Raw genomic sequence first — 27,410 nt, forward strand, 5'->3', positions numbered from 1 at the left:
ATACTTCACTGCAGTCCTCACATCTAAATATAAATAGTTCTCTTCTTGGATCCTTTCAGTCTGAACTTCTGGGTGATTTGACCTTTCTTTGATAAAAGCTTTCTTTATTTGCAAGAATAAAAGGGCAAGGGGAAGGAAAGGACACAGCAGATCTCTTTTTTTTTTTTTTTTTTTAATATCTTAAAATCTTAGCAGTTGATTTCTGCAGTACCCAGCGCTCGCTGTTGAACCAGCTCCATCTTGGACTCCCAACTTTTTTCCTCCTCTGAATCCCTTGAGTGAACTTTGCATTTTACTCTAAAGCATTAACCAGAGAGTTTCTAAGGAAGTTTATGGAAGTGTGCTTTCTCACAGGGAGACCACGTTCTGGTGGAGACGGATATCCTGGGCTCCAGTCCCCGGTCTCGCTGCCAACTGGGTGGATCACTTTGAGCAAGTGACTTGGTTTATGCCCATTACACCACTAACCTCGGTTTTCCTTACTTCATAACTTCAGCTGAAAGAAATATTTGTATTAAACGCTGCTGGCTTTTCATATGTACACCCTGAAGCTTCTTGAGCTCAGCATCAAAACACAGCTCTGTTTAACGTGTAAAACCACTGGACTCTCTGGCTTTGGTCAGGTTAGCAGCCTGTGCAAGGGGATGCACAGGCGCAGTATTTATAACTGCTCCAGACTACATGCAAGTCTTTCTGGCCTCTGGTTTTAACCATTAATTGGCACTTTAAATCCAGCAATAAATTATTTGGGCAACCACATTGCATGAGCCCACTGCCAAAAATAAACCAAAGCCTGAGAATTACTCAGGTCCCCTTCATGCTTCAGGACTGTTGCAGCTGGGTGGGGTAGGGCACCTCCTGGACTCAATCGGATCGGTTTTTTGGTGTCTCACGTATCTTCTGGACATAGTTTAAGCCATCACCCGCAAACGATGCGAGTAGCGCTTGAAATGCATTGCGTGCATGTATTGGTTTGCCTTTTCCTTCTGAAGCGCAGGATGGTGTGTGGTGTGCGGGAATGCCTCTGGATAAGCCTTCTGATCCTTTGCAAATTGGATTTTGTGGCTTACTTCCCTGTCCTCTTGGATAAAGTTTCCCCTTAGCTGCCTCTCCTCTAGCGGAACTCGTGTCTGTCTCAGGACTGCGAGGCCTTTTATAACGCTTTGCTGGATCAGGACTCGCTTGGTGGGGAGAGACTTTCCATTTCAGAGCGTGCTCCTGAATCCCACCTGAAACGTGCTTGAGAGTGAGCATGCTGCTTAGTTTACTTCTGAATTTCCACTTGGTCTGCACGAGATTCCTGTTGGTTTGGTGCCTCTCCTGCTGCTTTTGTACACTGTGGTATGGAGTTTTTTCTGGCTAGGAGCCCTCTAGTAATGACTGTTATTTTAGAAAACCTAGTTACTGCTCGGGCTGCCTCTGTATCATACAATGAGTCGTAGCAATTACATGCTGGGGAGGAAATGAAATGATCAGGAAAGGCCTACTTCATAAAAAGCAACAGTTTATTTTAAACCAATTAAACTGGGGGTGAGAGGGTGCTGTTAAGTTCCACCCCTAGTTAAAGAAAACAAAGCAGGAAAACGTACTGTATTAGCAAAAGCGTGATTGTCTAGGCTTATAAATCCTCTATAATTCTTGAAAGTACTAAGTTTAAAACAGGCCAGCATACAAGGAGTGATGGGTTGTAACGGAGAGGGCCGTCTTCAGGAAAGGTGAACGGCTTCCATTTGCGTTTAAGAACGTATTGATGTGAGTTCCTGTGCCCCTTCTGGGAGAGGGTGGTAGCACTGGTGAGGGGCGGCAGTAGAAACCAAACTCCTTTAACAGCAAGCTCAAGAGCAGTGCCAGCTTCTTACACGTGCGTTTCTCTGCTGTTTTAAATGGGACACCCTGCAGGGGTTAGAGGGAAGATTAATCCTCTACAGGGTTAATCCTTAAATCCTTGCTGTTCAACTTTTGAACAAGGGAGGGAAGTTAACAATATTCTCAGAAGTGCTCGGAGACCACCTACTCTTTCGTATAGACTGCCAACAGCTGTCAGATGGAAATGATTTTTGGACAGTAAGAAGTCAGCGTGGATCACGCTGGTGACCAAGGGCAGGCTCTGTATCCCACAGTCTCTGACTTACACCCCTAGTGACTCTTGCCACGGAGGGAAGAGGGTTTCCCAGACCCATCAAAATTCTTCAGAGGGGTGTGAATTAGCGGTGGGTTGATGGTTTACTGTCTCTTGTGGTTAACTTTAATAGACACATGTTCTTCTGAAGATGCTTTTTGGCAAGCGCATGTATGGCTGGAAGATGTCTAGTAGCAGAACGTGGGAGCTCTGACTTAAAACCAGGATGGTCTGATAAAGCATCGAGTAGTGAATCCCTGTACCGGCTGTGTGCTTTGTGACACTAACCCCTCTGCTCGACGCAGTGCTGTGCGGTCTGTTCTCTGTATTACTGCTCTTAACCGCAGCTGTCCAGCCACTGGTTTGCTTCCAGATAACCAACTTGGTGTGAGAACTCTGCTGAAACTTGTCCTTGCCAGCTGTCCGTCTGTTTGGTGTGTGCCTAAGTGTTCCCTGTACGTTTTCTGTCTTGCAGCATCTGGAGAGGGCCAAATGTGAACTGCGTTGACAGTACTGGATACACTCCACTGCACCATGCTGCTTTGAATGGTCATAAGTGAGTCATCTTATAATGCCTTTGATCGTAGGGGATACTATGTGCTTTACAAGCTACGGTTTCTGTCTAATTCATTCACCAGTCAAATGCCGTTTCCACTGAAAACGTGGCGATGGTGCAGCACTACACCATCTTCAGGACAAGAAGTGAAGAACATCAGTGCAGTGAGGCTATAGAGGCATTGGCTGCTGCACAGTATGATCGTACATCTCTAAAAATTTGGCGAAACACTGAGGTTTTCAACCACCCTTTTATTTATAAGCAATTTGGATAAGATATAACAACATACTACAGGTGGCTTCTCCAGTAACAGTCCTCTGCAGTCTGTCTGGTGTCCAATGTGTTGCTGTGCCTGCACCACTTAAAATTCGCTTTCGTGCGTATTACATTTTTAAGTAACTCCAGTCTTCAGCGTGTTAAATCTTGTATTGTTCATTGCTACTTAAGATACTGAGAAATTGAATAGAGTTAAAATCTTTACTCATCTTCATTGTGCTGGTGCAATTCACTTTTCACCAGAGTGGCTTGCGGATGACTTCAGTCCCTATTCAGCTCCATTAGTATGAAGGTAACATAGATCTTTCCTGAGCTCCTCTCAGCAGTCTTTTTTTTTTCCCTTGGGCAGCATTTAATAGGAACGCTTTAAAATCACATTTCAAGAGGATATCTGAAATACTCCTGTTCAGATGAACTTTTTTGTAAAATACTCACTGCAGAATGTAAGCTGAGAAACAAGGACGGAATATCTTACGGACTCAAGTTTCCTTCTCTTGCAGGGATGTGGTGGAAGTTCTGCTGAGGAACGACGCACTAACCAACGTAGCAGACTGTAAAGGCTGTTACCCTCTTCACCTGGCAGCTTGGAAGGGAGATGCAGACATAGTGAAGCTCCTCATCCACCAGGGACCTTCGCATACTAAAGTGAATGAGCAGGTCTGCGTATTTTTCTCTAATATATCGTTGAATCGCTTCCCTCGGATGGAGAGAGACTACTTCAGCTGACTCCTGACCCTTCACAAACTAGTAGCAATTGTTATAAAGTCCTACTTGTTAATGGGATAAGAAGGGCACTGCCTAAAGCAAATAGCTCCAGTTCCGAGTTAGTGGTTGAATGAGTAAGGTATATATGCTTATACTGAGATATATAAATATGAGAACCACTCAACACCTAGGAAGTGGTCTCCTGCTTTCATACTGAGCTTCTAAAACTAACCCATAGTTTTTCCTTTCAGTTGCTGGATAGCTGAGAAGGTTTCTAGTTCTGTCAGAGGATACATTGGCTCCCTTCTTTGGGAACTAATCAAAGCAGCTTTGTTTAGTCTTTGTTTGGCCATGCTCTCTTAGCTACTCTCCTGGCTTGTCTCTAGCACTTGCTCCAGTTAACTAATTTGTAAGTTGTAAGATAATTTTAACCCTACTTGCCCCCAGATAAATCCTTAGCTTAATCTTAAAGAACAATTTTCTCAATCAGGCAAGAAGAAAAATCGGGTGGATTTCTTCCCTTTGTCAAGCTGATAGTTTTTGGTCTAGGATGCAGAGGGATTGATTTGTACGAGGCAGCTATTCTGTACAGCGGCCGCTGTGTCCAGTTTGGAGGGCTGGCTCCTGTGTAACTTCCCCGTGGAAGTCAGCAGGTATCTTACAGTTCCAGGGAACTTCTGAAATGATGCTGCTGGAAGACCCAAATATTTATTTTGTTTAAGAGTTTTGAGTAAGGGAACCGGTTTACTGAGCGAGGCCAGCTGAGCAGTGTTACTGAACCACTTTTGGCTGAGTGAGCTTGGGCAGACATGCAGTAACAGGTCCAAATCAGACGGTTAAAGCTACAGTAGCCCTTGGTTGTCCTGTCCCTAAGGCAGGAATATCTAATGTCCCTGTGAATCAACTCCTAAACCATTCAGGTTTTCATCCAGGAGGAGAGGAGTAAACCAAAATAGCTTTGTCTGCCTTAGTACCACAAGGCTAAAAATGTATATTCATCAGAAGTTAATTCACAAGTAGGTCAGATCCTCATGGCTCAAGTTTAGCAAAATCTGTCGAAGTCAAGATGAGCAGCTGGGAACTGTGAGTTTCTGCTGTCTAATTTTGATCTGTGGTATATACTTTTCAGAAGCTGAGGAGCAAACTCCCTTTGGAGTCGGTTTGGGAGTCCTAATCCTGCTTCCAGCCATACTTTGTGGGGACCAAAGTGCCACGCTTAAGTTTTCTGTTCCTCAGTATAAGATGGCTAACTTGATGCATCAGGCTGCTCCAAGGCTAAATGGTTGCTTCTAAAGCACCCCGAAATAAAAAATATGGTGGTAATGCTATTCACTGCCACTCCTCAATTGAGCAGAAATAACTAAGAGTGTGTGTTTTAATGTCTTTGTTGATAAATTTTTCCAGTTTGGGGTTGTGGTTAATAGTGTCTTCAGGCGCAGCTGCAGGCATTCAGTCTGTTTAAATGGATTTGAGAAGTGTAGTTAGCTGTTTACAATCAATCTGATAAAAATTGACTGAGGGCCCTGAGTGTGAACTGTTCTGCTCTGAGTAGGACAGGTATAGGGGAAACCTTTGCAAGAGATTAAAAGCTTAGTGTAATCCTTCCAGGTAATGTTTCATTAATGTCTGTTTAGTAGGAGCCTTTTTAAATGAGAAAAGTCAGCCGAATAGCCTGCGCTGCTTGTGTTTGGAGTCTTGTAAATGAAATGCACAGTGGTTCAAGTTACAGGAATCGGCAGCTGGAATGGCTTCTGCTGTTAATAGCTTTGACTGGAACAAGATGCTGTGTTCTGTCATTTCCACCCCTTGGGAGTCACCCATTGCTTTGTTGCTGTATCTCACCCATTTCATTATCACATTTTTTTTCTTTTTCCTCTTCCTTTTTGTAGAATGCTCTTGAGATCAAAGAACTCAAAAAGTACGGCCCCTTTGACCCATATATCAATGCCAAGGTGTGTACTTTGCTGTCAGCATTTCACTGCATCATTACTCCAAGCTGCACTCGCGTGCTTCCAGGTGCAATGTCATCCAGTTGCAATAATACCTGTTCAGTTTGCAGCTGCTTGGGGAAAAGTAAAATGCGACCGTTTATTTACTGTGGGTTTCTTTCTTCAAAGCAGTTATAGAAACATAATTTAAGGGAAGCTTTTCCTTACTTTCCCGGGGGCTCCTTCTTTGCTTAGCCTTGTAGGACTCACGGTGATGGTCAGTTTGCTTGATTTGGCTGGATGACTTCCAAAAGGTAATGTTATTTCAATTAAAATGCTTTAGGTTTTGTTTCATGTGCTAATGTTGCTGATAAACGCAAAGAGAAGGAAATTTTTTTTCCTGCTTAAACATGGATGCATTTTCTCTGTGGGCTGTTTGGAGTGAATTTTCATGCCTTTTCTCCTACAAAATGCATAATGCTGTATTTGTCATTTGAATGGACAGTTAATTCTTTTGGTGGTGGTGGGGAGAAGGGAAGGCAGTAATGTTCGTGCCTCCCTTCCCAAGTCCTTCATGTCCTGCTTATTGCATCAGTCTCTCTCTTTTTTTTTGATGTCAAGTCTGTTGTGTCGTCTGACCCTTCAGCCCTAGTCTTCTGTTCCTGTTTCCTTGCCTATTTTGCTTCTCTCTTGCTTTTAGTTGTTCTTGAGCTACAAAAAGGCATGACATCAGCACTTATGATGCACTGAGGCTGAGCAATTGAGGAAGCAGATAAAGTTCCTGGTGGTGTTTTCGCAGACACCATTTTTCATTTTTATTTCTAGTGAAGCTGCAGGCCAGTGATGGCGTAATAGCCTGCTGATTTGTCATGAGATACTTCTGCTCTCAGCTACCACGCCACAGTTGCTTCCAGCCAATTATTTGGGATCCAGCCATCCATGGCAGATTTCTGTCTCTCAAAGTTTAGTTAAAACTTTCACTCTGCTTGATCTGCAGTACCTTAAAAACACACATTCAAAGTCCCTGAGCTTGCTAACTGCTGGGAATTACGTTTGTTTTTGCAGACTTCTGTTTCAGGAAACACTCTAGTGCATACCTCTTTAAGCACAAATATATTTACGTGAAGCTCATCCGTATCGGTGATTTTTACAAAAATCCAGATGGGAATTTTACAACAACGAATGTCTTCTGTGGAAACATCATAGTCAAGCAGTTCAGTTGCCTGAAAGGAGCTTTCTAAAACGTTGACAATAACAGAGTAAAATCTTACACACTCCAGCATTAAAATGTTGAACGAAGAAGGAATATAAAGATGTAATATACAGCGAGCTCACTTTCTTGTGGATTTTTGTTTACGAAGTATTCTAATTTGGATTTTATATTTTTGACAAGTGCATTATTTTAAACTCTCAGTTCAGTTTTCAAGATGGCTGTAGAGCTCTCGAGAACAAGGCTAGTGTTGTTGAAATCTTTGCCTTGGTTTTAAGGAGAGAGTTACGATTTAGACACAATCTGTTAGGTTCACCACAAGTTCTGACCAGCTTTCCACCAGTTTCTGACCAGGTTTGATGTGAAGAGCATGTGGCATCATACCTGTCATGCAAACCTTGATGTTTTCTCAGTAGCCTGGCTGCAGGTGGGAGAACCACAAAAAGTCCAGGTGCAAAGTGTAAGAGTCCTTGCTTAGTTGGTGCTTCCAGCTTCTCAGCTCCCATGCAGGATGGGATGTCATACAGAAATGATTGAAGTGAGATGTTTCATCTTTCCAAACATTTTGGGATCTTTAGAAGAGAGGGAAAGCATTTCTGTAAGGCTGGGCTACAATTTAATATCCTGTTGAGGAAGAGATAAGAAAGCTAGAAGCTTCTTGCTCTCCTAAAAGTTAAAGAAATAGTTAATAGCTTCTTTTTATGCCCCTTCCTTCTCAACGTCTTTTGTTCAGTAGGCGGTCCCTGCAATACATCTGTTACAGGCCTGAAGGACTTCTGAAAAGCAAATGATAGAAGGAAAGTTAAGAGATGGAGCAGCAACTTTGCTTCAGTAACTCCTGCTATCTTGAATTTGGTTATTTAATTTGTATGAAGGAACCAACCAGTTGAGGAGAGCCAAAGCAGAAAAAGCTGTCACATAGCTCAAGTTTGTGTGCTGCACAAACTACCTTTGTCTTTTTTTAATTGGAAGCAAATGAATCATGCAGATTGGGTTTAAAATGCTATAAATCTAAATGGGCTGCTGAGAAAAGTGGAAGCCTATCACCTGGAGTCTGCAACTGAAACCGGGCAGTGAACCCACCCGCAGAGCTCCGAAAGCTTGTTGGACATATGGGGATCATCTTTTTTTTCTGAAATGTGTTTGGCGCTGTTGGGCACCTGTAGGAACGAAGGAGACCTGTTCATCCTCACTCTGCTCCAGGCAGTGCCGTGTGGGGCACCGATGGAAATTTTGTACTGCAAAAGGAGGGAAGGAGATGGTACAACTGACCGGGCAGCTCCAGCCAACTCTTCCAGCCTGCTTTGTGCCTGAGGTTGTGATGTGCCTTGGGTGTCACCTCCTGGTGAAGTTTGGATTTTGCTAAACAGGTTTTTTTTTTTCTTTCATTTTGGCCTGCCTTTAACTGAAACTTTATGGAGTGGATGCCAGCGGGGCATCCCTGTTCTGTGCTTTAGGATCAGTCGTGTCACTGGCGCAGCAAAATAGCAGGTTTTTAATAGGGCAAGCCTATGTTAGACATGCACACACTGACAGAAATCCTACAAAAAAGGAATCTTAGAAGTAGGTTGGATGGGACCGAAGAGTCATATAGCCTCTTTCCCCAGCCCTGAGGCAGGATCGGGTCTACCTAAACCATTCCTGAGCAGTGTTTGTCTAGCAGCTTCTCGGAAACCTCGGAGAGGGACAGCTGTATAGTCTCCCTTGGCAGTTTATTCGACTGTTCAAACCTTTGCAGGTTAGAAAGTTAGAAAACGTTCCCTTATTTAAACCAAGTCTCCCGTTCTTCAATCAAAGCCCTCTTACGGTGTGTTAAGAACAGGAGCGCAGGCAGATACACTTTAAGGAGCTGTAGATGCTCCATTTTATTGTGTGACGAGCATAAGGGCTATGGTATGTGGTATCTAGTTACCAGGGCTTGAAAAATTTGATGGAGCCCATATGAAAGCAGAGGCGTTTCTGCTTGTGTTCCCGGTTTGTGGTCTGTAGGCGGGCATCGTATGAGCCCAGCTTCTCACTCCCAACTGTGAATTGAGGGGGTGCTAAGGATTCCTGCAAGAATGCAGCCCCTGGGCCCTGTTGAGTGCTCTATTTTTCTAAGAAGTTTTGAAATTTGAACCCATATGCCTTCTGGCTGCTGGAAAGGAATTTTCTTTTTCCATCTCCGATAAATACGTATGTCTGAGCGCTCATGCTCATTGTTCAGGCTCTGCTCTGGTTTGTGCTTGGAGAGGCGATGAGGGGAAGGGAGGCAAACTCCCTTGCCTGGAACGGCTCTAGCATTTTTGGCTGCCCAAAGCTCTCCTAAAATGGAGGCAATAAAGACTTATGCAATAGCGGGAGTTTCCAGTACACAGTCTGAGATGGGGAAAGGCTTGCTGTAGTGATTCAGGAGAGTTTACCACCTCGTGATCTCTATTGCAGGAGGAAAGTCTGGGGATTTCATCCTGAGCGTCAGAGCCCTGACCTGCTTAAAGAAAATTAGACTAAATTGCAGTGAAGATGGGGGAAGTCTTCAACAATTATGTTATTAAAGGATGTTATGTTCCCATTTCTGAGCCATCAGGCAGGTGTTTGGAGTTGCTGTGCGCTTTAAAGAGCCCTTGAGGGATGTGGTCTCTGTGCCAGGGAGGGATGAGAGGGGGACAGTCCTAGCCATGGAAATCCCCTGTAGCCAGGGCCAGCGTGGCATGAGCAGTGCATACCCCCCGTGGCTCTTTGGCAGATGTTTGCTGCTCCAGAGGGGCTGGGGTTATCTACTCTTTCTGCAAAAATTGTCAGCAAGCCTCCCTCGTGCTATGGGGCAGGCTGAGGGCCTCGGTCTGGCTGCGTCATGGGCCCACCGATACCTGGGTTCCCTGTGCTGTCAAATAAGAATAAAGCGATTTACCAACCTTTTAAATGCCTCGAGACCAGCAGCTTAAGCTGATCGATAGGTGTAAGCTCTGTAGTTCTCTATTCTCTCCCCTTCTCACTCCGTATATGTATTTTATGTGCAGACTTCTTTATTCTACAGTAATTTCTGTCCACTTGTATGTGCCTTCCTTCACCATGGCTGCCTCTGCCACTCCAAGTATAGAGCCTGTTGTCTGACTTTGAACTTCTGTGCTAACAGTGATGCCATGCTTTCCTTGCCTTCTTAAATATCTCACTCCTGCATGTGGCTGTTGCTCCTTCCTGCCTCCTTAGTCTTTGCTTTTATACAAGTTGTGGCTGCAGAGAGCCTCTCCAGAGCACCTCGCTTCCCTTTTGCTTTTCATGTGGCTGGAGAATGATGCAAATACCAGATAAAAACAAATGGGAGTTTGCATGTGTGACTCCTGTAATCCCTAGAATGACTTAACACGTTAATAGGATTAAAGTACTTGTACAACAGAGCAAGTTCTGCAGTGTGGTTGTGAAATGGTGCAAAATATTGACTGCTCCTACAAGCTGGTATCCAAAAAAGTGCATGTGCTCTCAAAGCAAAAAGGAAGGTATTTTGATCAAATTCAGTTTCTAAAGTAGTACTTCTAACTCCATCAAGACAAGTACATTCTCTGGGGTTTTTTTTATGGGAACTGTTCTTAAAATGACAAATTCAACCATCGTTCTTTCAGCTGAAGTTGTAGTGTGTAACCATTTGTACTGAAGTTTTTTGGGTCGAATTGTTAGATAAGTATTTGTTTCTAAAGTCCTTAAACGGAAATCCCTCTGTGGATAACACACAGTAGTAAAACTAGAAACTTGAGGTGAATTTAATTTGAGAAAAAGCTCTTTTAAATCTGACAATGTTCCTATTTTGCACCAGCAAGTGAAATGTGTTTAGGTTGCTTGTCTTTCAATGCTTTGCATTGCTGATTCTTAACCTGACAGATGCTGCATGCATTAATTGGATCTGGCTTTCACTGTGGAGGTGTTCTCTCGTTGCTGGGACATCTCTTCCCTCAGTTGACCTGAGACCTTGACTACAAGGGCTTGTTAGTGGAGTGATCTAATTGCACTGCTTTCTAATTCACAAACTGCATGTAACTTTATGCACCCTTTCTCAAACCAGCCAGCTTGCGAGCTTCAGAATTGCAAAGGTGGAATGACTGTTATAATCAGGATAAGTAGGATTTGAAACAATTGAAGTTTAAATCTAAAATGATGACGATTAAGCTACGGCAGATAGAATTCATGCTGCAGTTTGCCTATCATATATTGCAGCCTTTTATGTTTTTGTGGCACCCCAAAGCGTGGGATGCTGCCAACAAATAACAGACTGCTTTCCCCATGTGCTAGCAGAATTAATGGGAATCCAGATACAGCTCAACAGTCCTTTAAACTTTAGCATGGTCCCTTGATTTTGACCTCAGTGCCTTGAAAGCAGGCTATTCCATATATAGCACCTATTTCCCATAGAGCAGATTTCCCATATCTGAGCAAAGCTTATTGTTCTGAAGCTTTTACTGGGTGGGTTGGTTGATGAGTTCATGAGGGGTTGGCTGTGCCTGGTAAATGGCTAGTGAGACGGTGAAAACATTGCTCCAGGCTCTGATTCAAACTGGGCTCTCTGCTTCCCGACTGCTTTTTTGTCTTGTTTTTGTGTTTAAACTTCAATGGTTTGAGCGAGGCACGGAGCAGCTCTGTTCTCCCCCATTCTGACGCGCTGGCATTTGTGACCCCCCAGAACAACGACAACGAGACGGCGCTGCACTGCGCCGCGCAGTACGGCCACACAGAGGTGGTGAAGGTCCTTCTGGAGGAGCTGACCGACCCCACCATGCGCAATAACAAGTTTGAGACTCCTCTGGACCTGGCCGCGCTCTATGGGAGGCTGGAAGTCGTGAAGATGCTCTTGAACGCTCACCCCAATCTTTTAAGCTGCAACACTAAGAAACACACTCCCCTGCACTTGGCAGCTAGGAATGGTCACAAAACTGTGGTCCATGTCCTCCTGGATGCTGGCATGGATAGCAACTATCAGGTATCTGGTGTGTCTGTGCGTGAAGGGCTGGTCTGATTGCTGGGGGGTGGAGAACCTATATAGTCGCGATACAGAGCGCCCCACCTAACCCTCCTCCTGGAGGGATCGTTTATGAAAGATGAGCGATAGCTTTGTTTTCCTCTGGGCTGCTTGTTCAGCTCTTGGTTGCTCTGAGAAGTTGCTCAGAGGGATTCTGGTGCTGTGCATGCTTCATGCCTGCTCGTTAGTTGGACAAAGAGCCCCAGACACATAGTGAGGGAGGGGGGAAAAAAAGCCCTCTCACCTAAGCTGTTCTGCCCTGCAAAACCATGAGCTCTTGATAGCAACGGAGGCAAACTGTTTCTCTTCCTATCAAGCCACTTGTGAATATGCTGTTTTCACAGCAATAGCTTGTATGTGGTGGTCTTGTCTGTCTTCTTCAGGACATGACCTCTTGCTAAGCTGTCGAAAGTCCTTTCTTGGTCTCTAACCTGGGCCCCCATGTCTCTCTGAAGAGACCATCCCATTTTCCATTCCAAATTCTCACCATTGCAGTTATACTGGTAGCTTGTTCTCAGTTGTAGATATTGTTGCCCACACTTTGTATATGATGCTGTATATTTATTGCTTCTGTAACCTTCTAAAACATGCCTCCATCACCATTCCCCGCTGTCTAGCTTCATGCTATTTTCCATTTAATTTGCAGACTGAAAAAGGCAGTGCTTTGCACGAAGCTGCTTTGTTTGGCAAGACAGATGTGGTACAAATATTGCTGGCCGCAGGTGAGAGACTGTTCCCCTTTTGAAGAAATAACATGGTGATCCCTTCACCCAGAACTTGAGGAAACCCCTTTATAGTGTTTCTCCAACCAGCTATCAAAGTGGTGTTCCTCGGAGAGGGTTATAGGAGAGGTTATCTGTTGGTGTTTGGCTTTAAATCTGCCTCTCTAGAGCATTTTTTAGTGGGCCCCCCCCCCCGATCACAAGTGTAAGCTCTAACTTGATTAAAGGCATGAATTTGCATACAGTTTGAAAATATTCTTGCTTTTGCCGTCTCTACACCTATTGCCATAGGTATTGATGTGAACATAAAGGATAACAGAGGCCTGACAGCTCTGGATATTGTGAGGGAACTTCCTTCTCAGAAAAGCCAACACATAGCAGCTCTCATCGAAGGTAAGTGGTGTAGCTCTGTGTTGCGGGCAGGAGGGAAGAGTTTGGGATGATAATTGTGCCAGTGCAAGTACAGGATTTTGTTCTCTAGTCCTGGAAAGTGCTGAAAGCAACGCAGCCTCAGGCCAGGTCCCTCGATGAGACTCTTACAGGTGTTGGAAGGAGTGATGCTTAAATGCTCTGAGCTGTCTTCAGAGCAAGTGTTTGCAGGGGTACTTCCAGGGGGGGATTTAGGGGGATTAGCTCCTTTGCTGAAGGAGCGTGGCATGACTTTTACAGTTTAAATGGGCTTAATTGAGCTTTGTTTAACTCACTTTAGAAGTTAATTAAAATTAAGGATAGCCTAAATCTGCTTGCAGAATGCAAAGTAATAGCTTTAGAAATGGTTTTGGATTAACTATCCTTTATGTGTCTGTGTAGGCAAATAGTCGTCCACAGATCTTGCATCCTACTCCTCACTTCATTGTGAAGCTTGGGCATGGATTTTGCAGATGAGATTTACAGAAAGGGCCTTGATTACTTGTGGTTTATAAAGGAGCTTGGCCCATTGTGTCTGTCCGAGTTAGGGAATGAAATGTGGCATCTTAGCTGAATTCATACCTTGTAATTATGCTGTCTCAATTTCCTCTCAGCTGTGGGGAGAAAGATCAGAAGCATATGCAACTGGTGTGCATTATTCATGCTTAGCATTTGAGAGCTTTACAGGTTCAAAGCGCTTTGCAGACTTTTAATTAAGCTTTGCCTGTGAGGCTGGTAGGTATTATCTCAATGTTGAAACTGAAGACAAAGATGAGCTTTAAAACGAAAGTTCTTGCAGGTAAATGCTGTTGGTTTGCTCCTGTAAGTGAGCTAGCTGCATGAGATGCTGCTGTCTGACTTTATTCATGTAAGCTTAATGTTTCTGGCTCTGCCTGTGATTAGGGGACCACAGCTAGAATTGGTTTCTCTGCTGTCTTACGACTCCAGAAGACCAGACTGCATCTCTGTTTAGTGATGTAGCTTGTGTCTACAACGTGAAGTAATCTTCTCCATTACTGCTCCAAAGGCAGCTTCCTGATTAAAGACTCTGTAAAAGTTCAAAGACCCATCCTTAACCTTGTGCGTGTGATTAAAGAGGCTGCCTGCTTCTATTTTGGGATCTGAGCTGCAAGTTTTAATAATGTACTTTGGTTATTTTTTGGAGACTTACTAAGCTGGCAGTTGGCCTTCCATCCACAAGGGAGGAAGTACCATATGCTGAAGCAGACGTAAAACTAGATTGACATAAAGTGACCCTGTCGCCCCACCTCATTGCAGATTACACGATCGGGAAGAAAAGTGCCAAAGCTGCAGAGAAGACTGTTCAAGCACCGCTTGTTCCAGCCGCTGATCCTGTGTGCCAGATATCTCAGGGTAGGCTTCCATGCAACACGGCAGTCACTAGCACTCTTCTTCCTGCAAGTGCTGACTTTCCGAGGGCAGAAGCCCCGAGTGATGCTCTTGTCTCTCTCCTCCTCTCACAGGTGATGTGGAGAAAGCAGTTACAGAACTGATCATAGATTTTGATGTGAACCCAGAAGAGGAGAGCCCGTATGAAGCTTTATACAATGCAACATCCTGCCACTCCCTGGACAGCCTTGCCAGTGGGAGATCTTCAGATCGAGAGTCTGTGAATAAGGAAGCGGAATCGGCTGGTCTCAAAGCAGCAGGAGTCAGGCCTGTACGTAGTCATGTGTGCTTGTCTCTGCTTGCCTCAGAAAGATAGGTAACCTACCTCTATTTTCATGATTTTGCAGCAGGCTGCCAATCCCTCAGCTTGAGGAAATCTTTAAACCCATCCCTGACACTGATTAGAGCAGGCAGGTACCTCTCCTTTTTCACTGGCCTGTTCACATAACCTCCGTTGCGTTGCCCACGAGTAGCCACTTCTACGTGCCTGATTTTTCACCTAGTGTTGCACCCTTCTGTTTTCTGGCAGTTGAATGCTGGTGCCTATGAATTTTGGTTTGTCAGGACATTGCACTTTGCTGAAGGGCTAACTTCTTGCCTAGAAGAAAGCTTTGGAAACTTTTGTGTGGAGCATTTTTCTCATCTCTCTTGCTCTCTGCTTTGCCCAAAAGAAGGCTCTCAAGCAATTATCTTTAAGAACATCCTGTTGGAAACTAGTTGGCAGCGGAAACATTTTTTTGTGTATTACTTGCAGAAATCTGTAGAGGGTACTCAAGGCTTTACAAGGCAATGCAAAGCTCCAGGAACTGTCTCCAAAGAAGTCTTCCTCACCTTCTGTTAGTTGCATCTGCTGCCCCCTTAGCAATCGGTGGCAACGCTGCTATGGGGCAGACGGGATGCTGGCCTTGCAGCATGCTGTGTCAGCTTCAGGGTTTGTTTTCTGGTTGGTTTTACAAAGCCTGCTCCGTGGATGTATTTTTGGACAAAAGGCAAAGCAGCGATGAACAATTAAACTGCTGGTGGTACTGTAACCGTGCTTCCTCTCTCTCTGCAAAGAGGTGCATCCTTTTCCCTGTACTATTAGCAAAAATAGTAGAAATGAGACAAAAGCTTTACAGGACTGGCATTTCAGCCAGATCTCTCTTTCAGTTATGCAGTACAAGATGCTCTATCCTGTTACTAATTAAATATTGGTGGCTTATATCCATCTATGTACTGTCCTGTGTTGATAACGTCTGATGTGAAATAAGCTCAGCTCTACCACAAATGAGAAAAGATGAGAGGCTGAACTGCAGTGAAAAGGGAGAAGAAAGAGGGATGTGCTCCAGGAGCTTGCTGGAGTTTCTCCCAAAACTTGCTTGAGTTTTTTGGAGTGAGCGGTTCGCCTCTGCTGTCTTTCCCTTTGCCGTTAGATGGAGCTGCTGCAGGGCAGGAGATGACCTAGAGAGGTTTTTAGCTCTGCATGGAGACAAGGCAGCGCAGCCCTAACCGCCCACAGGCAATCTTGGGATATTTGAGGAATGCAGTGCAGCATTGTCTCTTGATCTCTAGGGTTTTCCACTATAAAAGGTGCCTCTGGAATCACTTATTCTTGTTACTGTTTCATTAAGACACAAGAGATGAGTCTTCCCTTTCTACCCATTTGCATGAATTCATTACTGACCGTCCCTGTGAAATGCTGTGCCATTGAGATTACCAGTCCGGGTCTGAATGAACTGGCTTAAGCAATGAAGCAACAAACCTGTGTACACGGCACCTTCCACCCAAGCGGTTTTACTCTCCTGAAAGCGTAGCTGGTGCTCATGTGGGTCTGAGCTGGCCTTGCGCAGTGTCACTGCTGCGGAGCAGAAGTGGGTGGTCTGTGTTATCAACATCAGTCCATCCACAGGACTGCAGTACGGTGAATCTGCAGAAAGGGCTCTCTGCCCGAATAGGTATCCTGCTGGAGAGGAGGAGGAGGAGAGGCACCAACCATTGCCAAGCTCTGTGCTGTTAGGACTGAACTTCTACTCCACTCAGAGTAATTTGAGGAGGTCCTTACCGTGCTGCATTCACAGCAGCATGGACGTAGTGTTGGTGGAAGTGGAGGGGGAAGTGCTTTAACGCAACGCAGTTGACAGTGGTCTTCTAAACCGCAGAGAGAACGTCCACCCCCGCCTGCCAAGCCTCCACCTGATGAAGAGGAGGATCAGCACGTGGAGAAGAAGATAGGCCATGGTGCTTCCTGTGAGGTACGTGGGACTTGATCTGGGATGTTTTAGACGAATGTGGTTTAAAGAACAGTTTTAATAATTTGGGAGGAGCCAACTATATTATTACCTCCCTTGCAAGTCGGGTTGTGAATGTGAAGTTTTCTTTCACTCCGGCATTGCTGCTGTCGCTTGCCATGGGAACTTCCTTTGTGCGGTTCTTCCAGGGCACCTCCGTATTGACCTTCAGCCTTACTTTCCTATTCTTGGCTGGGAATTCCCTTAGGATGAGATTTTTCTGAATCACGTTGCGATGTGGACTGTTGCCCACTTGTAATGATCCCACCAAATGCATCTTCACTTGAGACTGAAACCCAGAGGGCCGTCGCTTCCTGCTTCCTCTTAGCTTCCAGCTGTGGGGGAGATGCGTGGGCTTGTGGGTCCCACTGACGTGAACAGGGACCAGGGGCTTGAATTCAGCCGAGAATCCGGCCCAGCATATGTTAAAGCTGTCTTCTGCAGAGGTCAATGCGTGTGAGCCGCTTTCTGATGAAACTAAAGCTCTCCTACTGTGCGTTGTTGCTCCTGGGCTTCCTATTGCTTGTTTTTGTTCACCTGCCTGTGAACCTCAGATGTGAGGGCTCTCCGGGAGACCTGTGTATGGGGGAGTGTGAAACCACAAATGTGTCTTGGCAACCTCTGCTGACACCCAGGAAAATCTTCAAAGCAAAAACGGATCTTGTGGATTTCCTTGCTTTTCCAAATGCAGTAGGTTTGTATGTAAAACAAGTGGAGTGTGTGCTGCCTCTAGCTGTCGGGACAGACTCCAGTTCACCAGTTGCTTTGAATGTGTTGATCTGCTGAAGATCCTCCAAGGCACACGTGTGATCTGTTTTCTGAAGTATGTCAAATCTACACGAGACATGAGTAAACATTATTTGCTTTAATAGAACTGACTTTTTATAGAGAGAGTAAAGCTCCAAACAGTGCATAAACAGTAAAATTGAAATGTGAAATTGTGGACTGATCTCTCCACTGCTGTTAAAAAGGTTTTGCAGTGTGTGATAACCAGTCCCGTGGCCGGCTCTGGGCAGAGGAGAGCTGGGTAGCAGGTCACGGCATAATTGGAAAGCAGAACTTGTTTATGACGATAAACACGAGGGAGGGAAAAGTGCATTGACTGCTCCTGCTGAGTTGTCTTGCCATGTTTAATTGTAAAACACCTGCTGTGTTGTCCTGCCATTAACAGCTTTGGAAACACGATCCATTAAAGGAAATCTTGCTGGCAAATAGACTTGTACGCAAAGTGACTCACTGGGGAGATCTCGATTTGCAATCAATTTCATTGATATGACTTACAGGCAGAGTGTGGCGCTGCCTGGAAATGACCTTCTAGCTGTACCGATAAGGCAGTTTGGGGTCTGATTCTTTTTTCTTTGCTTGCTACTTCTGGGGTGCTCTGCTTTTCTGACTCTTGCCCGTTATTTATCATCTCAGTACATGTTCTCTCTGGGTTGGGCAGGCGTGAACAGGAATATGCTTAGGGAACGCTGTAAACATCTTGGAGCAGCATCCCGATGTGCCATCCTCCAGACCTGCTCTCACATTAGAGCCAGGACAGTTAGTCATTGAATATTCTGGGGTTGGGCCAAACTCTGGTTTCAGAAGTAGTCTTTTTATTCCGTTGCCAAGATGGGGCTATCAGTCAAAGCAGATGTGCATAAACAAGAAACTTTTAGCTTCCATCATGGAAAAAACATTAGTACAAACAGGCAAAAGAGCCGATTGTTTGGAGGTGCTTGAGTGCCCTCTTTCACTATCTGCAGAAACCTTCTGGGTTTGTAGCTGAATAAGAGTCTGCGTTGTCAAATTAAACTTCAATTCCATTTGTTTACTACTCATCTCCGAAAGGGAAGTGCAGACAAAAGACAAGGCGCTATGATTGTTCCGGCAGTTTGGTCTGCAGTTCTGGTGGGGGAGGAGAGAGAAACGAGATGAGTTACCCTTTAAAAAGTCTTTCAAAGTCCACCGCTGTGGATTAAGTACACTTCAAAGAGCATGCTCATTATTAACAACATCTTATTTTGGGGCTTCGCTAATAGTGAATATTTATACATGCTAACCAACATGTATAATAAATGAAAGATTAATTGGAAGAAAGTTTTATTTGATTTTGTTACTCCTGGTTGCAGAGCCTACAGAGCAAGCACGGTTCTCCAGCAAACAGTGGTCTTCATTTTGAGTGAATTTGAACCTGAAACTCTATTTAAAGCTTGGAAGGATGAGAGATGGAGAAAATAGTGTGACCAGGCCTAGAAGTGCACGCACACAAGTTTACAAAGCAAAAGCTGGGAATTGTGTGCTGCGAGGGAGCTACTGCCTTCGAATGCGTTCAGTGCATTCGAAAGAGGACAGCACAATAATCATCATCTGCAGGAGTCTTAGGGGTATACTAATGCCTGGCTTGAGGTCCAGGCTACAACTGTTACGACAGGCGGCTGCTGTGCAGTATTTTTCCAAGATCTCTGGCGAGAGCCTGTTACCTACTGTTATGGTCTGATGTTTTTGTGCCACCATCTGGTCAGAAGTTTTTTTCCTTAATTTGCTCATTATGAGCTCCTTCACCTGAAAAGGAGCAGGTCTGCCTGACAGCTCATGCTTGAAGCAGGTAGAATAAATACTTTCTCTGCTGGACATGGCCTGTTTCCTCCCATTGAGAAAGCCGATTTAAAAGCCAGCTGGGCTTATGCAGAAACAGTACACGGATGCGGGAGTCCTGTCTGTGCTGCTGACTCCTGGGTGGCTTTCCAAGACTCCTTAAGCTTCCAGAGATCCTGGCTAGATTGCAGTCGGGTCAGTACCTATTTGCTCGTGAAGCAACTCTGATGCTTTCACTTTGGGGAAGAAACTGGAGGTGGTGCTTAGTCTGCTGTCTAGACAGTGGCAGTTCCAGGAGTCTGTGAGCAGTATGAGAGCTCTCCTTGGGGGAATGTTTTGTTCAGATCTGTTCTTCCCTGTCTTGGCAGCAGGTAGGGATCACTTGCTTTCTGGCTTGGGTTTGACCCCACCGCAGTTGGCTGTAGGCACACATGGCTCCTGGGACAGGATTGCATCAACCCGCCGGGGTCTGGCCAGGAGATGGTGCTGAAAGGCAGCTGACCATGCAGGCAGGGTGCCTTGAAGCCCAGTTTAGCCCCATTAGCACTGGGATGGCCCACGTGGCTCTCTAAGGGTGTCGAATGCCTGTCATCCTTGGCGTTTGAGGTAGACCAACATGTGCGAGTCTGCAGCAAGACTCATTTGGATCTGGCATCAAGACCGCATCCCTGCACATGGATGGTAGTTCTCCGGAGCAGCTTGCTGGAGGGTCTGCCAACATTACAAACAAGCTCTCATCAGAGGCTTTCGGGGATTTAAACGAGCACAATCACTGCTGCACATCCTGAGGTTAAACTGAGTTTATACAGTATTGCCTGATATACGCTGTGCATCCTGAGGTTAGAAGTGCTAGATCTGAGACTTCTGAGAAGGTGGCAACGATTTGGGCTTTTTTTTTTTTTCCCCAGCCATGTCCTAATAGGGCCAGCAACTAAATAGTGAATGACGATGCAAATTCCAATAGCAACAGTAAGTCTGAGTTGGGATGAACAGGAATAACTGTCTCAGCTCTTTTCCCCCCTCCAGGCTGTCTGCAGACCTTGCACAGTGAATCAGTTGGTTAGTGCTAGAAAGCTGTCAGCAACCTTAAATACTAGAAAATAAAGGGAGTTTGGGTGGCTTTTTTGAGGGGGAGGGCGGGGGGGAGGGATTATTACATTTTGGATCACACTCCACAGCGAAGGTGTTGCCTCTGCCAATTCCTTGCTTAAACCATGGCTTAAAGAGGCCTTGTGCTTTATTGCCGGGATAAATAGCATTGCTTTGTGGAGCACTACATTATGCTGTTTTTCATTAGGCCTCTGTTGCACGAGGAAAGAGCAGGGGAAGTGGAGCTGAGGAAGAGGAACACCCTTACGAGCTGTTGCTTACAGCAGAAACTAAAAAGCCAGTTGCGGTGGATAGGAAAACAAAAGGTAAGTGACCATCCAAAAAGCAGAGCTGTTTGCTTTAGATGCATTTAAGGCAAATATAGAGGGCAGAGAGTAACTGGAACAATTAAACTTTGTTGGGTGGGTGGCTGGGGTCTGGATTGCAATTGTTTTGTTTCCTGGTAATCTTCACTTTTATAAAGGAGAGATCTAAACATTCCTGTACAAAATGTACACGGAGGAAGGGCAACTCTGCTATTGTGACAACTAAGAGATTGGGAGGACCTACTCTGTTAACTTAGAAAATAAGCAGATCTTGTGCACAGCCAAGCAAATGCAGAAGGGTGGAAGGCTGTGCCGTGTTGTTACAAGTGAGATGAACTGATGCAAGCATTTAAATGAGCCGTATTCTCCATCCAGCTGAATTTGAAGACCTGCTGGCGTTGCATGTTTGTATCGGCAGATGATTGGCCCTGCTATCCTGGTCTTAAAATCAACATCCCGCTGTGTATTAAAACTAATTTGAGATGTAAACTAACAAAGGAGGAAAACAAACATGTGTAGAGCAAGCCCCTTTCTAGAACTGACTTGAAATCCACTATATAGCCATGTTAAGTATCAAATTAGTCTCTCTTGTCCCAGAGGGACTTCTGTGCTTTACAAAGGATCTGGGAACACCTTGTCTCTTGTGTTTGGCTATTGCTGGGCATTTTGGCTTTCCTTCAACAACAACAACAAAAGATTTGTTTAGAGGAAAAACGTCTCTTGCTTTATTCAAAAGTCCCGAGCAGGAATTTGGAAGGATTGAGTTTGGACTCTAAACCTGGAAACCATCTCACTTTGAGGATGAACAGAGGATAATGAGAACTTGATGTGATGCCTCATTGACTGCCCTGTAAGACCTGCAGCTTTTTTCTTTTTTTTTTTTTTTTTCCTTCTTGCAGCATGATAGCTTTCATTCCTTGAGTCCTGCCGCACTCCTAGCTCGTATAGGGTGGCACAAGAGGTCATTGTTTTCCCACCAGCATTTGCCAAAGCCACTTGCTGCCGGAGGCAAAGTTAGGATGCTTTTCAGGTTGGTGCTTTGCGGTCTCAGCCAGGAATAGTCCTTGGGTGACAGCCATTGAACCAGCAGCTTTCAGGCTATCTTTTCAGTGTGCAGCTATTGCTGGTTATTCAAGTGCGAGCTATTCCTGATGGCTTTGCTCCTTTCTCTGGCTACCATGTCTAGGCTTGATTAATAGGAGTGAAGGTGTGTCGTAATTATGTGTCAGATTAAAATAAAATCTCAGAGTAATGCATCTGCTTGTTCTTGATGCAAGTCTCTTCCCCTGAACACCCGAAGACGTCGGTACTGCAGGCCCTCTAAGCGCCATTTCATGGAGAGGTTGTGGGAAGCATCTTTAGCCTAGTAAGGGTCCAGAGCAGAGTCCTGTCTTAACATACAGGAGAAAGATAATAGCTGTGACTTCAGGGTTTGCAGTCTATGGAAAGTGTTAGTGTGTTTGTAACAAACCTAGAGTCCTTTCCACTGATGTGGTGGGAGAAGTCCAGGGATGCAGTTGGGTTTTCTCGTCTTCCAGGACTTGCTCACTCTCTTAAATGCAATTAGCACTATGACTAATGCGGTGGAGCCTTCGATCTGGTGGGGGCAAAGAGCTGCTCCTAGGGGGAAGGGGCCCAGCCAATGTATTTCTCATCTCTTGCATTTCTTAAGCTTGCCAGGGCCATCTCCCATTGCTCTTCGTGGTGGACCCGGAGAAAGGGACACGGTTGTTTGTCCCCCTTCTCCAGAGGGTTACCAGCTGTTTTCCAAAACATCTCAGAGTGCTCCCTGTGGCACGGCTGCATGCGTGGCAGTGTCCCCAGCTGGCAGCTCTCCCTATACTGCAGGAGCAGCTGAGCTTTGACAGGGCCCCATGTCATCCTTCACCTGCTGCTTGTCCTCTTGGGGACTTCAGGCTTCTCAACCCCAGTAGGAAACGAGACACTGACTATTTTTCTCTTTTGTCTTTAGCACTGGCTATTTTGTGTTGTACATTCTTGCTTTCTCTCACAGCGTTACAGGTTGCTTCTTTCTGCACACGAGTTTCATAACTGCTCTGGAAGGGTGGATCAGCTTTGAAATCTGCTTTATTACACTGGGAAGAAAAGGAAATGTTTCTGGCTTTCGCGGTAGCTGGGGTCAGATGCCACAAGGGCACGGGGAAGCAGGCGTAGCTGAGCATGAAACGCGAGGTATATGCTGATGGGAGGGGGGAAGCTGCATTTAGGGAGTAGCAGAGTTGTTTTGGCAAAAAGTTAAACAAGGGCTGAGTGAGGGACTGAAGCCTTAATTGGGGTGTTGGAGAATTTTCCCACCTCTGGATCAGAAGGGTCCTGGAGCATCAAAGGCAGCAGCTCAATCCCAAGACAAGGGGCAGGCTGAAGCATGGCTTTGAATTGCTTCTTGGCCCTCGATCTAAGAGGCTGGGCTTCTAGATGTTACTTGATGAGTTCTGGAGGAGCCTTTGGTCAGAAGAGAAGGACTCTGATTCTTGCGGGCTATTGAGAAGGGCTTTTCAGGACAGCTGAAAGGCTGAATTTCAGGCACGCTGTTTTTAATGGTGCCTTTCATATCTGATAGCTGCCTTTGTTCCTCTTGCTGCAAGTTGTCTTGTATCCAGTGACTAGATGAATGTGGTATTATCCGCCTGGCTTTGGGTTGCCTTTTGTGTATGTTACAGCAGTTTGCTGTCACGTGCTGGAGCACTAGGAAAAGTTGGCTTAATGTTTTGGGCAGAGTATCAGAAGTGGTTTGAGCCAAATGCTCTCCCATCCCCTTCGGTAAGGAAACTCCGTGCAATCACATGCATGAAGTCAGGGCGTTCAGACCTTGGAACAGGACTTGTAAATAGGCCAAGAGTGGCAAACTGACCAGGAGGAGACTGTGCAACTCCTGCTGTGTTCAGAGAGACCCGATGGAGGATGAATGCAGAAAATACTTCTGAGTTTTGATGTCTGTCTTGCTTCTCAGCAGAGTCATCCACAAGTGCTGTCAGCAGTAACCAGCTGCAGGTAGGACTGACTTAGTTCCTTCTAATGGTTATTAAAAACTGATTTGTTGAGGTTCTGCTGTGCTGCTTCCAGAGGAAGCCCAGCTTGAAGTCCCTACTTTTTCCTTCCTCCTGCTAGAGTTTTTCTTTATGGTTGTGCTGGCTCAACCAGATGTATGGCTGTGCTCTAAACCAGATATCTGACCCAATGATGAAAGACAGAACATGATGCTGAGAGATTTAAAGAAAATATCTTTTCATAGAGCCAGAGCATGGCTGCAGAAGCAGTGGGATGGGTATCACTATAGGGAATCTATGGGGACACATGGGTATTGCAAACAAAGGTTAGAAGGGACAGATACCTCTTGGTTTGCTGTGAGATGAACGGTGGTGTAGAACCACCAGCCTACCTGCCCTCCCTTGGTTTTATCGTGGCTGGAGGACAGACCTTTTTCCCATGTCTCGGATCCAAGCCTGCATTTCTGCTGTCATGATGTATTTAGAAGCTTCTGTGCAGTCACAGTAGGGATCTCAACTAAGCAACTAAGGGCAGTGTTTTATTGCCCTTTCTTGAAAGGGGAATAGGGGAGGGAGTCCAAATGAGCTCAAGTTCAGGTAGCTTTTGGGGGATAAACTCTGCCCAAAATGACTGAGCTTGAGACTAATACAGGAGCGTATTGTACATTTCTGGATTTCACATGCAGTACCTCACTGTGTAAATGAGCCTTTGTTTCAGTTTTACTGCAGTTGAAGGTTATTTTTGCACCTCTAAAGTAGCACCAGCTTCCCTCTCTTCTCTGGCCTTTTATGCCACAGGAGATAGATTAGCGTGCTCCTCACTTGACAAATTCTGGCATGATGTAGCACGGGGATCCTTTTCTATATGAAAGTTAGAGGCTAGCGTATGCCCTTGCTAGTTTTAAGGTTGGGGAGCTTGAGCAGAAAGCAGCTGCAATAACAGCTTCATTCTCTTAATCCAGGGGCATGAAACAAATCCTGCTGGTGATATATAGGGAAAGAAACTTGATCGAGCAGGGCAGTTGCAGCTTAGTGTTACGAATTTAGGGAAGTGCTCGGTATCTGGAATCATCAGTCTGCTGGCAGGGGAGGTCTTAACTGAGTGCTCCCTGGGAAGCAGTCTGTACCCAGAAAGATGCTCCTGTTCCCGTTAGGCCTTGGAAGCAACCTCTCCCGTTGGTGAAACCTGCAGCAGGCGTTGGCTGAAGAAGTCAGGACCAGTCAGATGTCTGTGCTTGGGTGTAAAATCAGCTAAGGGAGTTGGACAGAAGTCCCTATGTTAAGGACGACTCCCTTCGAGTGAAAAGGTGTAACCAGAGGAAGATGCTTTCAGATCCCTTGGAGTGCAGCAGATAGGTGGAACTGGGGTCTCTCTGCTATTCTAGCACCTAAATACTATTTTTCCCTTCTCCAAATGTACTACACACTTGAAAAATGAGTACTGTTCATCTCTGCCATGAGAAAAGTGATCAGCACATCAGCTGAATCACGTCAGTAACCTATCCCAAAAAGGTACACCTTCCCAAGATGGCCAGTGGTTGTTCTGGCCTCTCTGCTAGCTGTCCTGAGGCACCTTTAGTTGAAACCCTGAAAGGGTAAGGCCTGGGGAACCCTCAGTGTTCCTGCCATGTGCACCTCAGTGATTGAAAGGAGCGAGATGACTCCTTCCTACATTAGTTCTTCTGTCTGCAGCTTTCAGGGCAGGCTCTGAAACGCTCTTGAAATGTCTCCTTCAAGATGTTCCTCGCATCTTCTGAGCAAGTGCTGTTGCCCTTGCTTCATCCCTTCCTTCGCTGGCAGCTGCCTTGTATTTCGAAGTCCTTCATCGGCTTGAGGATGAATGGGCGGCTGTGATTTCTGTTCAACAGGAGCCCTTTTGTGAGTCTCTGGAGCTGGATTTGGAGCACTTTGTTCTGGCTGGACCCGAGTGTTCCAGCATGTGGCATAAATTTTCAGCAGCCGCCTCTCTGCCTTCAGCAGAAATGTCAGTAAAGGTTAAGCTGGGGAATGGAAGAAATGATTTCCAAGGAAGGAAAGAGGTTGAGAAGAAAGGCTGTTGAATTTGCAAAAGTTGTTCCCTCCCCATCAGGTTAATGTGACTGTCCCGTCAATGCTGTGTTCCTCTTACCAGGTCGGTAGCTTTTTCTTATTAACACCAGTCTGTCCTATGAATGCAGCACGTCTGATCTCTTCTAAGGCTTCTCTCCAGCATTACAAGCTTCATAACTTTATGCAAAGTAGCTGAACATAGTCTGGTCTTGAGATCTTCTGATCGGGTGCTGCTGTTGGCACTCCCCAGCCAGCATTAGGAGCGATGCTGGTGACGCCACCTGCCCGCAGGGGCTGTGCCTCCCCCTTGGCAACTTCGGTTGCAGAACTTGTGGTTTATGTGCCCGTGCAAGGTAATCAACAACTACTTCATTGTCCTGGAATCTTTAACTCATAGGATCCAGAATGAAATAAGCCCTCGCATCACTTGATCCCAGCGAGAAGCGAGGTCTGCCGGCGCGCTGCCCTGGCAGTTAACCTCCGTTCGGGCTTTTGCTGTTCCTGACTCAGCTGCCAACTGAGCAAGCTGCTTATAGCATTTCTGTGGAGTAAACAAATGCCTGCAAGAAGGACTAGCTTACGCTTATCAAACACAGAGTGCATGAGACCCCAGGACCTAGAGCGGCTTGCAAAGACAAATGACTAATTCAGTCCTTTCCTGCCTCATTTCTGGTGTGAGGACAGACCACCAAACCAGATGGGTGTTAGTGTTTGAAAATGACCTGGTCAAGCCTAGTGCTGGAAAGGATGCTTGGGGGGAAGGAGTTGATCTCGCCGTTGTTGCTAATAGGCTGCTTTTAGTTAAGTAGAATTCATTAGTGTATTTTGCCCTCACTGAAATGAGGATTCCTTCGCCTTGGCTTCTGAGAGCTGCTGTCTTGCAAAGCAGGCAATTTCCTCTTCACATCTGAACGTCCTCCTTCCATTTCAGAGCCACGTTATCGGGGTGCTTTGCCTTAATGCTCCTTTGCAGTGTGGTTTTTTTTGGTCCTCAGACCGAGGAGTGTTTCTTCAGCGCTAAATGGAAGTGGTTAAAATTTGCAAGCAATTATGGGCAGGTAGAGGAATCCTTGGTAAATAGAAGTTATACTTAGCTTTACAAAGGTTCGCTTTTGCAGTTCGAATGCGTGTAATGTGACCAAGGTGAGTACACGTATGTCTGTGCACGCGCTTGGCAATTGGGATGAGTCAATTATTCATGATTTATGCAGGACCCTGGTACCTGATATTAAAGGTGTTGGTGCAGGAGTAGCTGAGTAGCAGTGTCATATTTCTGGGACAGACGGTACTCCACGCAGCTCGCTGCGTTAGTAGATCGGACCATTCTGCGTTCAGTGGTTTGCTTGCAAGAGAGACTTTTTGATCAAGTTTTTTATTGCATAAACTGTTTATTTCTCTCCCCTGAGTAAGGAGGAGAGGTTAAACTCGGAAACCACTAGGGAGGAAAGCAGTGTTTTTTTTGGGGAGCGGATTTTGGAATTCGCAGGTTGATTACAGTCCAGAAGTTTTCCCACCCTGCAGCTCGTGCCAAGAGCAGGGAGCGCTGCTCTAAATAACACTTTGGCCTTTATGGAAATGTATCAGATGTTCCAGGAGCCTCCGTCTCTGCTTCTCCTACCTCACTTGCTCTCTCTGCAGGATATAGTTAGCACTTCTCTTAGCCTTATATAGCAAGGCCTGATAGTTAGTGTTAACAGGAATAAAACAACAAGGAGAGCTGCCAGATTGCATAAATCAGGCCAGTGTTTGGAATTTCATAAATGCCATGAC

At 45.5% G+C, this 27,410-nt stretch overlaps 1 protein-coding gene across 4 annotated transcripts in view; it reads left to right on the top strand.

Annotated features, from left to right (window-relative positions):
• ANKS1A (ankyrin repeat and sterile alpha motif domain containing 1A) overlaps nucleotides 1-27,410 on the top strand; it is a 110,875-nt gene that overhangs the window by 26,133 nt on the left and 57,332 nt on the right. For 3 of the 4 annotated variants that reach the window (XM_076357975.1, XM_076357977.1, XM_076357976.1), the window contains exons 2-11: nucleotides 2,595-2,675; nucleotides 3,452-3,608; nucleotides 5,546-5,608; nucleotides 11,446-11,742; nucleotides 12,428-12,503; nucleotides 12,795-12,896; nucleotides 14,190-14,285; nucleotides 14,396-14,592; nucleotides 16,460-16,552; nucleotides 20,466-20,583. In XM_076357975.1, coding sequence (XP_076214090.1) covers nucleotides 2,595-2,675; nucleotides 3,452-3,608; nucleotides 5,546-5,608; nucleotides 11,446-11,742; nucleotides 12,428-12,503; nucleotides 12,795-12,896; nucleotides 14,190-14,285; nucleotides 14,396-14,592; nucleotides 16,460-16,552; nucleotides 20,466-20,583 — 1,280 coding nt within the window. The remainder of the gene's footprint in view (nucleotides 1-2,594; nucleotides 2,676-3,451; nucleotides 3,609-5,545; nucleotides 5,609-11,445; nucleotides 11,743-12,427; nucleotides 12,504-12,794; nucleotides 12,897-14,189; nucleotides 14,286-14,395; nucleotides 14,593-16,459; nucleotides 16,553-20,465; nucleotides 20,584-27,410) is intronic. The other variant, XM_076357978.1, reaches the window with a different exon arrangement.

The sequence above is a fragment of the Aptenodytes patagonicus genome, chromosome 22, assembly GCF_965638725.1.
Source record: "Aptenodytes patagonicus chromosome 22, bAptPat1.pri.cur, whole genome shotgun sequence".
Classification (NCBI taxonomy): domain Eukaryota; kingdom Metazoa; phylum Chordata; class Aves; order Sphenisciformes; family Spheniscidae; genus Aptenodytes; species Aptenodytes patagonicus.